The sequence below is a fragment of the Liolophura sinensis genome, chromosome 9 (assembly GCF_032854445.1).
Source record: "Liolophura sinensis isolate JHLJ2023 chromosome 9, CUHK_Ljap_v2, whole genome shotgun sequence".
Lineage (NCBI taxonomy): Eukaryota > Metazoa > Mollusca > Polyplacophora > Chitonida > Chitonidae > Liolophura > Liolophura sinensis.
Window position 1 is genome coordinate 10,810,760 of NC_088303.1, and position 15,015 is coordinate 10,825,774.

Below are 15,015 nucleotides of genomic sequence, written 5' to 3' on the forward strand. Positions count from 1 at the left end.
ATTAATTCACCGAAAGGAGCTTGGAGGGAACTATTTCTAAAAATATGAATATGACGGGAATGATACCTTCTGGGTTACGACAGTTCAGTTGTTTAAAACTATTTCACTCGGCTGGAAAAATTCCTAAAAAATAAATCGTAAAAAAAAACCAACTATTTTCCTGGGCAGAGATACCCAGAGTACACCAGTATATCATTCACGTCACATCTGTATTTTTTTTACATAGTTCGTTCCCAATTCCTTTCAGAGAATGCATTCATAAATCTGCATATTGAATGAAGAAATCTAATTCTACATGTGTTAAGTGGCAAAAACCTAATATCTTGTCATTGGCCCCAATATGCTCAGAAAAGGCCATCGTGGAATACAGTTTCCAGTGCATTTTTGCTGTGTTTGAACAAATTTTAAAAATATATTATAATTAATGGAGCCATTGTTTTTTCTTGAATTATTACTTGTTTGTTTTTTTATATAGTGTTTAATGGTCATTTATCTGACATATACGAAGATTTCACCGTACGTACAAAGAAATTCGTCGACCTCTCCGACCATGAGAGTGTGAAGGGGCGGGGTCAAGCGAATACGAAACGCGGTTTGCAGACACAGAGCTGGCTTTCAATGGACAAGGCGCGAAAGAAATTGTGCTTTTATATTTCATTTCAGAGTGGACTCTGGTTAAGTTTGTGAATTCTTAGAATTTCATTACATGTCTTGCCTCGTGTAATTGAATAGAACGTACTAACAGGCTGAAAAAAGTCATGATCTGAAATCACTTTGATGAAGAAGTAGAACTTTGTCCAGTTTGTCGGCGTAAACCGTGCAGCAGCAACAACAACAACAACAGTACTGGTAAATTTGTAACTAAAGCCATACATGTAGACACCGATCAATTTTACATCTACTTACACAAACACGATGCTAAGCTTTAGCACTGGAGCAGATTAACCGAGGCCCTAACACTTTTGTCTGGTGTTTGTCGACCATTGTGAACCTAACTTGGTGAAAGGGTCATAGAGCCCAAAGCTAAGTTTGACGTTCCTACCGTAACGCCCAGCTTCGGTCATATAGACCTCCAGGCGGACAGTTTCACTGAAAAAACCGGGTCGAACCCTACCTTACTTTTGCTGTCCACTGATTTCCTAAAACAACCAAAATGTAATATGTTAAGTTTACCATTGATAAACCACCTTTCATCAGTATCCAGCCATTTAAACATTGCTATGTTTGGAATTTTTTTTTTTCATCTTCGGGCAAGGTGATGGGCTGCGAAAAGTTTATTCCACCCAACATTCTGTTTACAGGACATGCAATTCTTAAAGAGAATGTTGGGTAGGATAAAATAAGCCACAATGTAGATTTAATTTAATGAGCAGAGTCAGCATTTCAGTAGTTCCGCGAGTTCATACAGATATTGATGAGACAGGGTGGGAACTCTTGTAAACTAACGCAGCTAAAAGGCGAGATTTTACGGTACTCGGTAGACTGAATGCTCGTCTTGCATAGTCGGGTATGTCGACCCAATGGTGCCGTTAGCAGCTGCCATACAATCGTGCCTTTTAACAGTGTTATTTCTCGAGAGCCCCACCCTGTTCTTGTTCATTCTAAGTGAACTTGACACATTTTTGAAATGCTGACTCGGCTTGTTTAATTGATCTAAGGTGTACCTAGGATAATGATCAATTAATCAGAGTGAGTCACAAGATGTAGATGAGGGGATTCTAGACAAGCTATGAGGCTCTCACTAACTCTGATAAGCTGAGGTTGACTAATCACTTCTCTTCAGTGTCAAACCTCCCTCATCCACCATAGTTTCTCGGATTAACCAAGAAATTGGCTGTGAACGTTTTATATTGGGTAAGGTCTAGTTCACACCAATCTACTTTTATCAGTAAATATAACCCATACTTAGATTGAATTTTCACATGAATATACACATTTCTGGTATGCTTTTGCGCACTCCAACAGCAAATTTGAAATGCCTTAATGGTAGAATCCCCACCCCCACCCCACCCACCCCAAAAAAATAAAAATGAAATTCCTTTCAACACTCTTTTGCTTACCTAAAATAGGTATTTCATCTTCTCAAATTCCGTTTGCCAAGAAATATCCACTTAGCTTGTTTAGGTTTTTTTTTGTTTTTTAGCTGTAACAATGGAGATTGTGTGCTGTCGAGTTTCATTTGCCCGAGAAGCATACACTAAAGGTAATGAGGAGACAGTTGTAGACTGGAATCCGGGTGTTACTGGTTTGACAGTGGCTGGAAGTCAGGATGTTTGTCAGCTACCTGATAAAGAGCGTGGTTTACTCCGAGCTCTCCACGTGTAAACATCTGCCACCTCATATTTGTTAAATATTTTTTAGTTTGGCGTTAGACTTTAATCATATAATAGCTAAATGTACATGTATTCATTGACATGTGGCCACATCATGAATTTGTTAAATACCTGGTCAGGAAGATACAGTTGTGTACATTTTATTTTTGATATAGTGATTACGACCCGCAGAAGGCATTGTAGACAAGTGCGGAGAATGAAGTGTTTTCTATTGTGTAAGGACAACAGTCATGATCCTATCCCTCTTCCTGATGGCTGCCCTGTCTACATAGGGCGCAATCCCCTGACGAAGATTGTCGACAAACGATGCTCCCGGCAGCAGTGTAAGTTTCTCCATTCTGTCTTGTGGTTGAGCCTGAATATTCACTGTAATGGTAGGTATGTAAAAATGGACTTCCAGAAGCACATAAATGGGCCGTAAAATGATACTTTCAATGCCAACGTGTAAGTTTTTCTGATAAGAAGTTAGTTAAACTTCACACAAAAAAACTCTCAAAAAGTGGCCGTATAAGGTGGCAGAATCCATTAGAATAAAGCAAACTGTGTCATGTGAGAAATGCTGAACTTTAAGTCAGATCACATCCACAGCATTTTGTACACCCATTTTGTTAGCCTAAAAAGTCATCTTCAAGTGTAATTTTACAAACTGCTTGTACATCCTACACTCTGACATTTCTGTAATCATGACTACCATGATATAATGGGAGTATAGCATTAAACACCAGTCACATACTGCATTGGCATGAAACTTTTACCGCAATCACATTGACATACATTACTTTTGTGCTGAAACATTTTTCCAATATGATATCACCTACCTTCCGAATAAATCTCAAAACACCTTTCAAAAATCATGATGACTATGAGAATCTTGCAAAATGAGTTACTTTTTTTGATTTAAATAAAGTACATAAATCAAATTTGCTGAGCAAATTTCAAATTGCTGCAGCCACTTTACCACAGAGTATATTTGTTAAATGGGAGAATGAATTTAGTTATGTGTGGGTTAAATTTGAAGTCTTCAATGCTGAAAAGATCTGTACATGTACTACTGGTAGTTTCCTGCTTTGTACAAGGCATAATGGGATAGACTAAGTGGCAGTCAGCACTGTCAGTATTCTGTGATTGATATGAATACTTTATCAGGTGTCTTCAGCAGGTAATTCTGGTGAAGCAGCACAAAACAATGGGGCAGATTGCTACTAGGTGGCACTGTGATGATAACAGCAATGCTGAAAGCAATGTTAATCAATATACTGATGTATGTAATGTGTAATTGTACATGTATTTCTAACTGTGTTTTCTCCCTCTGGTTCTATTTTAGTGGAATTTATCGCTGATTACAAAAACCTGCAGGTAATAGTAAAGCAGTTAGGTGGGAATAGCTCAGCTGTGGGGTCCAAGGAACTGAATGAGGGTGAGACTGTGACATTGACTGACGGAACAACTGTTTATGTGCTCAGTGGTCTCTATCCTCATCTGATCAGGTTTTCAGAAACGTCAAAAACAGCCAGTCCGCACATGAAAACAAAACCTTTGACGAAAGTATCATCTGAGTCTAGCGATTCTCGGAAACGAAAAAGTTCAGAATCTGAGTCCTTGTCAAGATCGAATTCCAAAAAACTGAAGAAGGAAGTCGTTTCTGTTGTCTCAATGGAGGATAACAAGGATGACAGTGACACTGAGATTGCTAGAGTCAAAGAAGTGAAGGAGAAGTTGAAACAAATGAAACAGGCAGCTAAAGGTGAGCAGAAAGCTGCGGAGGTTATACCTGCAAAGAAAGAGGTGAAAGCTGTGCCCAGTAGATGTGGAAAACCTGCTTCTGATTCTAGCTGGTCCCAGTTTGACAAACTCCTCATGTACATTGGCAAAGGAGTGGAGGCCAGGAGTAAGGTACCAGCAATCATTACAGAATTGTTTATTGCTGAGGTGATATAAAACTGTTAACAAGTTAGCTGTGTAGTTAAAGACATCTGGGATTTGTTTTTTCCAGATGGTTTGTTGATTTGAATACAATACTGTGAAACGAACTGTGATGAAAACAGTTTTATGTCACCGAAAGGTTTTAGGTTTTTAATTTGAATCGAGTGATCATAATTACTAGTAGGAACAGAATTTTTCAAGAATATTCAAGGTGCTTTCTTTCTTTTTGACTAATGATTTTTAATTACAAAAAATATTTGATCATGCAGTTGAAAGTTGAAAACTGTATGGCTGCACAATAACACTTCATGTCCTGTGTTGACAGGTGGCAGGGTTTGACATTGATGGGACAATCATTGGCACAGTGTCTGGCAAGGTGTTTCCCACTCACCCTGGGGACTGGAAGTAAGAGTTCTTACCTTAGGATGAATTTACTCATAACCCTCACATATGAAATCATCTGTGAGTTTTGCCCTCACCTTATAACATGTGTGTGCCTCTCACATTAGCTTGGAATAGTGATAGCTGCCTTTCACTACTTAGTTCCCTATCAGTACCCATGGGGATTGGGGGTTGAGGGGACTAGGACTACAGGTTTGTACTGTCTGTCACTCCAGTGCACTAGTTCTCCGTACTTTTTGTGAAATTGGTTCATCGTATTGAATTGAAACTAGGTATGTGGCTTCACCAACAACTTACAGATCAAGTTCGAGTTTCTTATCCCCACATCCAATTTGGACAAAATTAACGCTATTTTTATATAACTTTGCACTGGAACAGTTATCCAGACTGTCCAAAATGGTTCTTTGATGAATGGGAACTTGGCACATAACCATAACAAGTTACAGATTTGTCTCCTGTGTCCAATTTGGACAAAATTATGGCTCTTTTGGACTAGCAATTCTCCCAATTTTATATCTATTATTCTGATGTCTCAAACTGGTAGTGGACATGTATTGTTTTGGCAGTACTTTCAGGATGTTTGTTTTATATTAATATATTTAAATGTCATTGTACATGTATTTTTACCAGTTACATGTAATTTGTGATGAGACCCTCATAGAGTAATAAGTCCTGTATTACAGACTGAACTGAGCTTGCATCATTGTATTCTCAAAAACTGAAGCTCTTCATTGTCATTAATGGTCAGTATGGTTGTTTATCAGTTGTTGACACACTTCTCTTCAGTTCCATCAGTAAGTGTAACAAATGTGGACTCTTTACTTCATCCTTCATGCTCAGTTACTTGGTTATATTTAACTATTATTTGTTGAGACACCTCTCTTTCACTCCATGAGTAAATGTAACAAATGTGGACTCTTTTACTTCTTCCTTCATGCTCAGTTACTGGGTTATGTTTAATTATCATTTGTTGAGACACCTCTCTTTCGCTCCATGAGTAAGTGTAACAAATGTGGACTCTTTTACTTCTTCCTTCATGCTCAGTTACTGGGTTATGTTTAATTATCAGTTGTTGACACACTTCTCTTCAGTTCCATCAGTAAGTGTAACAAATGTGGACTCTTTTACTTCTTCCTTCATGCTCAGTTACTGGGCTATATTTAATTAAGTCTTCAACATGTATTAATTACTTTTAAGGATATAACCTTAATGCGGCCGGCGTCACATAAGTGAAATATTCTTGAGTAAGACGTAAAACATAAATCAAATATATAAATATTGCATGAATACTTTGTTGATGAAAGAATCGTTCCCATCAACTGCTGTTGTATATGTTGCAGAATTCTGTATGGTGAAATTCCCACAAAGCTGAAGCGCCTCCACAATGATGGGTACAAGGTTGTATTCTTTACAAACCAGGTGAGTAAGGAGTTAACATAGAACATCTCAGTATTATCAGAGTCATGTCTAGAGTCATTTTACTTCCGGAAAACTTTGGGCTCTCAAACCAGTCAGGGTGTATTTAATCTAACAAGTAAATTAAGCAAAAATATGACGGTTTACAAAAATGTAAGTTTTCATACAAATTTTCTTCATTCACAGACTTAGAAGCTTTCAGAAACCATCATTTTGAGTTGCTGTTCATAAGATGTGTTTATGCGGGGTTACAGTGTCACCTGTACAGTTTGGGATTTAGTTTTGTTGTAGATGTGGCCCTGATTATTTGTGTATGTAATTCAGTGTTCAAGTCCTTATTCTGTCATCAATATCCGTCTTTGAACACATGTACCACGGTCTACATTCTGTCTTTACTGCAGAGCAGGGAATTGGCAGTGCGTTTATCATTAACCCAAGGCATTTGAGGCTCTGACCTGACAACGAACTTTAGCATACATTGACTTTGCCAGTGAGATACAAAGTCCTAATAATTATTGGCTTGTTTGTTTTGAGTTGAGCAAATTAATCTCCTGTCATCACATGATGTTGTATTTCTGTATGCAATAAAGCTAGGTGTGGAAAGAGGGAAAACTAAGGTGGAGGATTTGAAGACAAAGTTTGCAGGTGTGGTGAAAAGAGTGGATGTTCCTGTACAGGTGAGTGGAGCTGTGAAAACAGATTTAACTGTCTTTGCATATGTATACACTCAGATTTTCTGTAGAAAATAGTGAAGTAACAGTGTTTTTATTTTTGGGTGTTTGTAGTATTGTTCACAGTGCTGGAATCTGCCATACTCAGAAAGTGTAATCACAAATAACAATACTTGGTGATTTCTCAGAGACTTATGCCTCATACTTAAGGAATTGAAAACTGTCAAGTTTTGTTTTATATACCAAAAGTGCACTGTCATTGTGAAAGATTCATAAAATTAATTTTCTATGTCTGATCACATTTTGATCACATTTTATATGTCTGTATGTTTATTTGTCAGTATGATTATCTTGGGGCCCTGTGGTATATATTTGGTATGTTGCATGCATTTCTGTGTATTCATGTACCTGTGATAAAGTGTAATAAATACATTTCTGATCAAATTCTATATCTCTTATGCGGAATATTTGAGTAGTTTAAGTGAACCTTATCACAATTATCTAAAGGCTGCAACAGTTTTTTATATATTGCTGTACAAAAGACGGATTGCACACACATTAGCTGGTGATGTGATCGTTTTCTCTGTCTGCCTGCCAGATTCTTGTGTCCACAGGCTCGGGTGTTTGCCGGAAGCCTGCCACAGGAATGTGGGATTTCCTCAGTCAGCAGGTAAGATAAACTAAACTGCCTGAAGAAATTAGTGAGCGTCACTTAAGTTATTGTAGGCTTTAATGACAAGCACTCAGTCAGGCACTTCAGTTGTCTGCAATGGTGGTTAGCAGAGGATGAAGATAAAGATAACATTTCACCTGTCCACTTAACTGGCTACCCCTGTGGCCTGTTGTTGTAAGGGAGGACCGTACATGGTTACCCTAAGACTTCTATTTCTTTTTTTACAACAGATATAAGTAGTGTTGAAAGCAAAGTATTACATTTCTCTCCCAGTTTTTTTGAAAAGTAAAGATTGGTGTCAATCTAACATGTGCGTCACATAAACTTTTCTCTCATTTTGTTGTATAGGCTAATGATGGTATAGAAGTGGACATAGACACATCATTTTATGTTGGGGGTAGGTATAGTTTTGTAGCTAGCAGCTTAGATATACGCGTATGTGCCGGTTTCATGAGTCATGGGCTTATCGTCATGTAGGAGAAGAAATAGTGCTGCCAGTAGGGGCCTGAGAGGTTGATGTTATGTTTATTGTCATCCTTTATTCGTATGTAAATTAATCCCTGATTTTTAGATTAATTTCTCTATCTTCATCTAAGGTACTCATATCCAAGGTTAATCATCTTGCATTTATACTTTTTCAAAATGATTTTTCTCTTCTGTTTCGGACTTTATTTGCACACAAGCCCTCTGGCATTTGACTACTGTACTCACTACAGCTGTCACAATGATACTTTGGTGTGGTTGACTTACAGATGCTGCAGGCAGAGCTGACAAATGGAGTCCTGGGAAGAAGAAGGATTTTTCCTGCAGTGATAGACTGGTTAGCTGAATTTCTACAGGGGGAAATAGTGAAAGTTTAGTGGATATCAATCTGTTCAATCTGTCTGCTGTCACAGTATCACATTGCCTTTGCTGCGAGTGGATGAAAAGTAACATTGTCACAAGAAGGGGTGGTGGGACTTCAGATGTAATATATCTGTTTATTGTCATGGGCCTTATTAGAAGGGAAAATAATGATATAAACAAATAATAGACTGCCACAGACGTACATGTAGAGGTGTTTTCTTATGTACTGTTTGTATGTGATGAATTCCTTGTGGACGGTTGACTCGGGGTTTCTTGTTGATTTTGTTTCACTTTGCAATGAACACCATCTACATGTAAGTTTGATTTAGCATTGATTTGGATTCAACTTGCAATGAACACCATCTATGTTTGATTTAGCATTTATTTGGTTTCACTTTGTAATGAACACCATCTCAGTGTGATTTAGCATTGATTTGGTGTCACTTTACAATGCACACCCTCTTAGTTTGATGTAGCATTGATTTGGCTTCACTTTGTGCTGAACGGTATCTCAGTTTAATTTAGTGATGATTTGGTTTCAGTTTGCGCTCAACATTGGGCTCAAGTTCTTCACTCCTGAGGAATATTTTCAAGGCTGGAAACCAGCGCCTTTCAAACTGCCAGAGTTTAATCCTGTAAGTGTTGATGCTGTTATACATGTGTACACTTTTTATGTCCCCTTGCCAGGATATGGGTGCAATATTTCCAAAGTTGTATTAAGTTGTTATCATTCATTTTTAGTATATCCCATTGCAAATGTAATGGGGGACATCTTTCTTTGTGCCTGTCCATGGATGTGTGTGTATGGGTGTCAGTTTGTTTAGCCCTTAGTGGGTTGATTGTGCTGTTTTGTGTATTTTTACATGAAGTTAGTAGGAGACGACTTGCCTTTCACCAATGTGTTACGTCAAGTGAAAGTGGCGATTACTTAGCACTCCTCAGGGAATGCACAGTAGTCAGAGCAGTAATCCTGGAATTTTTGCACAATATGCTGTATACACTTAAAGTTTGCTGTGTAAAAAAAAAAAAAACACTTTCAGAAGCAAGAAGATCTTTTTTTTTTTTTTTTTTTTTTTTTTTTGATTGGTGTTTTACGCCGTACTCAAGAATATTTCACTTATACGACGGCGGCCAGCATTATGGTGGGCGGAAACCGGGCAGGGCCCGCGGGAAACCCGCGTCCATCCGCAGGTTGCTGAGTGACCTTCCCACATACGGCCGGAGAGGAAGCCAGCATGAGCTGGACTTGAACTCACTGCGATCGCATTGGTGAGAGACTCCTGGGTCATTACGCTGCGCTAGCATGCTAACCAACTGAGCCACGGAGGCCCCAATTAAAGATCTTAAAATCTTACTTAAGATACTTTTTTTGATTGGAAATCAATCAAGTAAACCTCAGGAAGAACTCATAGTTGCCCTTTAAGGTGGATAAATGAATCAAAATTAAGCAAAATGTGTCGCTTGAAAAATGCTAAGCTTTAGTTACAATAGGATATGGTACAATTTCTTTATGATAGATGCCCTTTACCTTCTGTTGTATATACATGTAAGCGAGCAATTTTACTCAAATAAATTCATGTGTGCTGGACATTTCCTCCTTCAGAATTCTCTGAGAGCTGATAATCCTCTGACGTCCCCTCCAGATGCCAAGATTATCTCCAAGAATCAAGAGGTGAGTCATGTGTAATCCTGAATTGATAAAGCTTGTGTCCATGGGTAATCCTACATTGATAAAGCTTGTGTCCTTGGGTAATCCTGAATTGATAAAGCTTGTGTCCATGGGTAATCCTGAATTGATAAAGCTCCTGTGTGGTGAAATCACCTGGAGTTTAACAGGTAGTAAATCGCCCAGCTGTTTGAACTGCAGCACTAAAAGGTGATTAGGCAGTGAAAAATGACGTGAAGTTCCATGTGAAATACTGTTGGTGAAAAATTATAAGAAGCTACCTTTGATTATCTCTTTGTACTACTTAAAATCAAGTGTCTTATAAGATTTCCTTTCACATGTATCTGTCCAAATTTAAGTCCAATGTGAAGATTGTTGTTGTCTTTTTCCTCAACCAATGATAAGGCTTGGGTTAAAAATAAAATACATGGCTTTGGTTTGGAATATGTACGTTTATGTAACAGCTCTCTAATTTCGGATATTTGGAATATGAAAATGAATATGACTACCTGCAAGTTCGGCTTGTTGATGACTGACCATACATGTACAGTCTTTATTTGTTACAGGTTGTTATCACAGTTGGTTTTCCAGCTTGTAAGTAATCCAGTTAGCAAGTTTATGACATGAACTTTTTTGAATGAAACGAAATGTTTTTCGAAGAGGATATTTCTGATTGGAAATCATGAAATGATTTGGCAAAGAAATCACCAGAACAAGTAATCATTACCTGATAAACAGACTAATTTCCAGACACAAAAACCAAATACACATAAAGTATGTAACAATATAACCTTCACTGAAAATTTATAGGGTTATAGCCACATTGTGGTGTCTAGATTATGTCGTAGGTAGATTAAGGTGTATTCTCAAAGCCAGTGCTCATAGTTATACTGTGTACAAGTACAGTGAAGTATAGCTCCGTAAAAGAACGCTTTAGTTTGTTATAAATTGTATAAGTTGCTTAAATTATTGTACCGAATTTCATACTGATGTTCAAATGTTGAGATACCGTTTTCACACCTGCGCATAACACTTGAGATTCAGTGGCTAAAGAACTAAATAGTTGTCATGTTGTTTATGACAGTGCTTTGTCAAAGAGCACTGCTTTGTCAAACAGTCATGGGTCTATTAATCAGGAAGTAAAACATTGTGATTTTTACTTTTAGCAGGAAAATCATTTTTCGTGAAGACCTACATGGTGAAGGAGGGTTACATTCATGTGAATAGAGTGAGTTCCCTGTTTTATAAACTTTAGTTTTATGTCAGTGTGAATGAGGAAGAGAGAACAAAGGTCAGTCATTTAATTGGAAGAGGTGTGGAAACAGTCCAAAACTGCCATAGCCATTTTGTTGCGTGCTTTTTTCAGCTATTAGTACCGGTGTGGAATTCCTATGAGACCTTGGGATATGCCATGTTAGAGAATCTGGAAACGTGATGTGGCGTCATTTGTATCCCAAGCCCACACGGCTAAAGGCCGAAACAGGGTTCTGGTGACATCAGCGGAAACAGATGCTTTCTCGGATTACAGAAATAACTTGCAGCTGTTTGGGTAAAACTGATAACATGGCACCACTTCCAATTTTCTCAATGTGTGCCATTTTGTTTAATTTGGCCTGCACTATCTCAGTTATGCAACCACACAGAAATATAGAGATACAATTTTAAACACTTTGTTTTTTAATTAAATATCAGTGCATACATGTATTTGATTTAGAGTTGTCTTATCATTTAACGAAATGATCATTCTACAGAAGTGTGTGGAAAGCGAAGGACAGGAGATTGTAAGCATGCTAGTGAATAAAATGTTAAATAAATATAATAAATCCGAAAGCCTGTTTAGTATGAATAGTGATGAGTATTTCAGTCATCATGTTTTGGGACAGTAAGACTAATTTGATTTGTAATGTTCTCATAAAGAGATTTTCATGTATTTTTGCTGACAGACAGTTGAGACTGCAGAAATGCTGGGTCCCTTTCAAACTGCAACGTTTCATTTATGAGCTATTAGTGAGGTGTGTGTTATTGGATAAACTGATAACCTGAGACACTATAGTTGTTGAGGTGTCTTGGTGTGTGTTGTAGGATAAGTTGGGCTCCTGGCAGAAGTGTGTGGCTGCCTGTACCAAGTCTCTACAACAGAACCACAAGGTTGTGGTGGATAACACCAGTCCTGACAAGGAGTCCAGGAAAAGGTAGCTCCCTCTGCATGTACAAGTCAGGATTTGTACATGCATGCTGGGTAATGTCTAAAAGTTGTCAGGTTTTAACAATTGCACCCAAAGAGATATTGTTATACTTAACTACTACCTGCTACATATTTATTGTATTATAGTGTCTGCTATTTTAATTTCCTCATATTTTGTACTTATTGTCTTTGGGAAAGGCTTGGCTTCTTAATTTAGATGCTATGTCAGAAAACTTTGCGTACCATTTATCCTAACTGGCATGTTTTATTGAAGACATTGGACTTGTCATATTGACTACATTACTTGCTGGAGTATGCTGTGAAACACCAATCAAGTTAATAAATAAACATTACCTGATGATAACACTTAAGTGATGGTGGTTGGGAGGGGATTATTGTATGAGCCTTTTGAACTGTTCCAGGTATCTGGATGTGGCCAAGAAGTTCAACGTTCCTTGTCGATGCTTCTATTTTACTGCATCTCTGCAACAAGCCAGGCACAATGAAAGGGTCTGTACATAGAAACACTACATTTCCATGATGGTTGAAGTGCTAATTGTTAATAATGATCTATATGAATTGTAACCCTGATCGGGACAGCATGTATTTAAGGGAAAATTCATTTTCAGCTTAGGGACTTACAGAGCCTATAGTTTTTGCATTTTGTACATGTAGAATGACCTCTTTTGCAAATCAAATGAAATGTAAAGTTCCCATAACCATGGCAACTAGGGACCAAATATTTGCCCTTTAGTGAGCTTTATTTGCATAACTATTGTGACCACCATATCTTGGGACCCATTGAAATAGGTGCATGTAATATGCATGGCTGAGAGATGCTCCTGCTTCGCTGCTGTTATTTAATATGAAATCTTCCAGGCTAGAATACCATAATTTACAAAATTAAAAATGGTTTATTAAGTTTTGTGAAAGTATATCTTCTGAGCAGTAGATGTTATAAATATTAGCTTGCAAGATAGTTACATGTATAATGTGGTGTGTACAGTTTTTGAAGCATGGCATTCAGATCCAGATCAGAAAGGCATAAACTCCAGCACATCAGTAACAATATTCACAAAACACTTTTTTTGCCACAGTTCCGGAGCTTGACAGACAAGTTACACAAACCCATCAATGACATGGTCATGAATTCTTACAAGTAAGTTAGTGTGTCAGGTTCATACAGATAGGAATATCCTGTCTCGGTGAAATGATTTGTGTCTTTGGTTAGTGTTTGACACTGTACTGAGTTTATTTCATTTAGATGATGGCAGGCAGGGGTTCTGATGTAGGATCAAACCAGTGGATATGGGCCTGTCAGTGAAATACAAACATGTAAACTCCGCTATTACAGCACCTGTGTTAATACCTGCATTTCTTGAGAAATGGCATTAAGAAACAATCAGATGGATAAAGGCTTGTTTGAATGCCTTTGTAATACAGTGCCTGTCAGCCTCTCAGTCCCAGCTCAGTGACAGCATCCCAACCTACAATATTTGTCTGCTTTAGCTCAAGCTTGATTTTAGATAATAAAGACTCCTGAGGTGAATATTATACTGTATAACCTCTGCTGGTTGAAATGCACAGGCATATCTCAAATAAAAAGTAAAATGCACAAAGACATGGAATGATTGAAAGTTGTAGTTGCAACATCCATTATTAAAATCTGTTAGGTTTGTAGATCTGTTCACCTTCAAACCTGGCCACCAATTCATCAGCTGCAAACCACTGATTCGTAATATGCAAGTCATTTGTGCATAAAATGGTATTTTGACATCATTATCACATTTGTTTGTTTCTTCAGGTCAAAGTTTGAGGAGCCGTCTGTGTCTGAAGGTTTTACACAGGTGATCAAGATCAACTTTGTCCCCAAATTCACAGATCTCTCCCATGAAAAGCTGTTTTTCCAATACCTTATGGACAAATGAAAGCTTCCACGACTGGTGTGCTTTCATTTCTAACTCTGGGAAATCTGCTGGGCAACTCAGCACATGGTGTTTCAGAGGATGGGAAATCTGCTGGGCAACTCAGCACATGGTGTTTGTGGGTATGGGAAATCTGCTGGGCATCTCCACACACAGTGTTTCTGAGTGTGGGAAATGTACTGGGCAACTCCGCACACAGTGTTTCTGAGAGTGGGAAATCTGCTGGGCAACTCAGCACACGGCCTGAAGTAATAGTGTTATAGTACCACTCTGACTGCTGTGGGAACACTTGTGCTGTTAATCGAGCTCAGCATTCTACACGAAATGGGACTCAGATATAGTCTTTGCTTGTCTCTATGCTGAATCTTGTGAGAATGGATTCTTTAAGTACATGTACTAAATGTAATGAAGGATACAGCCTGTTAAGTTATTGAAAAGTCTTTGCTACAAGTCATTTCTCAAGTCCTCATAAGTCTTTATTTTTGACAGAAGGTGTTACTTAATTTAATTCTCACCAATGACAATCTGATAATTAAAACAACTTACTAATAAGCAAATAAGAATTGTTCTCTTCTTGTATCATTTAGGGGATCACTTATTTTGGTAACAAGAGAGTCTGAGCAAGTGGTAAACACAGTTAAGGTTGTAGGTGGTGTTTCATGACCAGACACTCAAGTGGTAAACACAGTTAAGGTTGTAGCTGGTGTTTCATGACCAGACACACAAGTGGTAGACACAGTTAAGGTTGTGGCTGGTGTTTCATGACCAGACACACAAGTGGTAAACACAGTTAAGGTTGTAGCTGGTGTTTCATGACCAGACACTCAAGTGGTAAACACATTTAAGGTTGTGGCTGGTGTTTCATGGCCAGGCACACAAGTGGTAGACACAGTTAAGGTTGTGGCTGGTGTTTGATGGCCAGACACACAAGTGGTAAACACAGTTAAGGTTGTGGCTGGTGTTTCATGGTCAGAC

The 15,015-nt window shown here is 38.1% G+C and overlaps 1 protein-coding gene across 5 annotated transcripts; it reads left to right on the forward strand.

Annotated features, from left to right (window-relative positions):
- The first annotated feature begins 624 nt into the window (after nt 1-624).
- Nucleotides 625-14,764, forward strand: LOC135475114 (bifunctional polynucleotide phosphatase/kinase-like). 5 transcript variants are annotated; one of them, XM_064754858.1, is made up of 19 exons: nt 625-849; nt 2,144-2,203; nt 2,489-2,656; nt 3,658-4,226; nt 4,582-4,661; nt 5,999-6,077; nt 6,665-6,751; nt 7,344-7,415; nt 7,767-7,815; nt 8,171-8,238; nt 8,807-8,899; nt 9,868-9,936; nt 10,497-10,524; nt 11,097-11,158; nt 12,013-12,122; nt 12,538-12,625; nt 13,213-13,274; nt 13,920-14,682; nt 14,734-14,764. In XM_064754858.1, the coding sequence occupies exons 2-18, from the start codon at nt 2,152-2,154 to the stop codon at nt 14,041-14,043; spliced, it is 1,860 nt and encodes a 619-aa protein (XP_064610928.1). In that variant the 5' UTR covers nt 625-849; nt 2,144-2,151; the 3' UTR covers nt 14,044-14,682; nt 14,734-14,764. The 5 variants fall into 5 exon arrangements, with proteins under 5 accessions (XP_064610928.1, XP_064610929.1, XP_064610930.1 ...); XM_064754859.1 differs by lacking the exon at nt 2,144-2,203; XM_064754860.1 differs by lacking the exons at nt 13,213-13,274; nt 14,734-14,764 and having other exon boundaries at nt 13,920-14,059.
- The last annotated feature ends 251 nt before the right edge of the window (nt 14,765-15,015 follow it).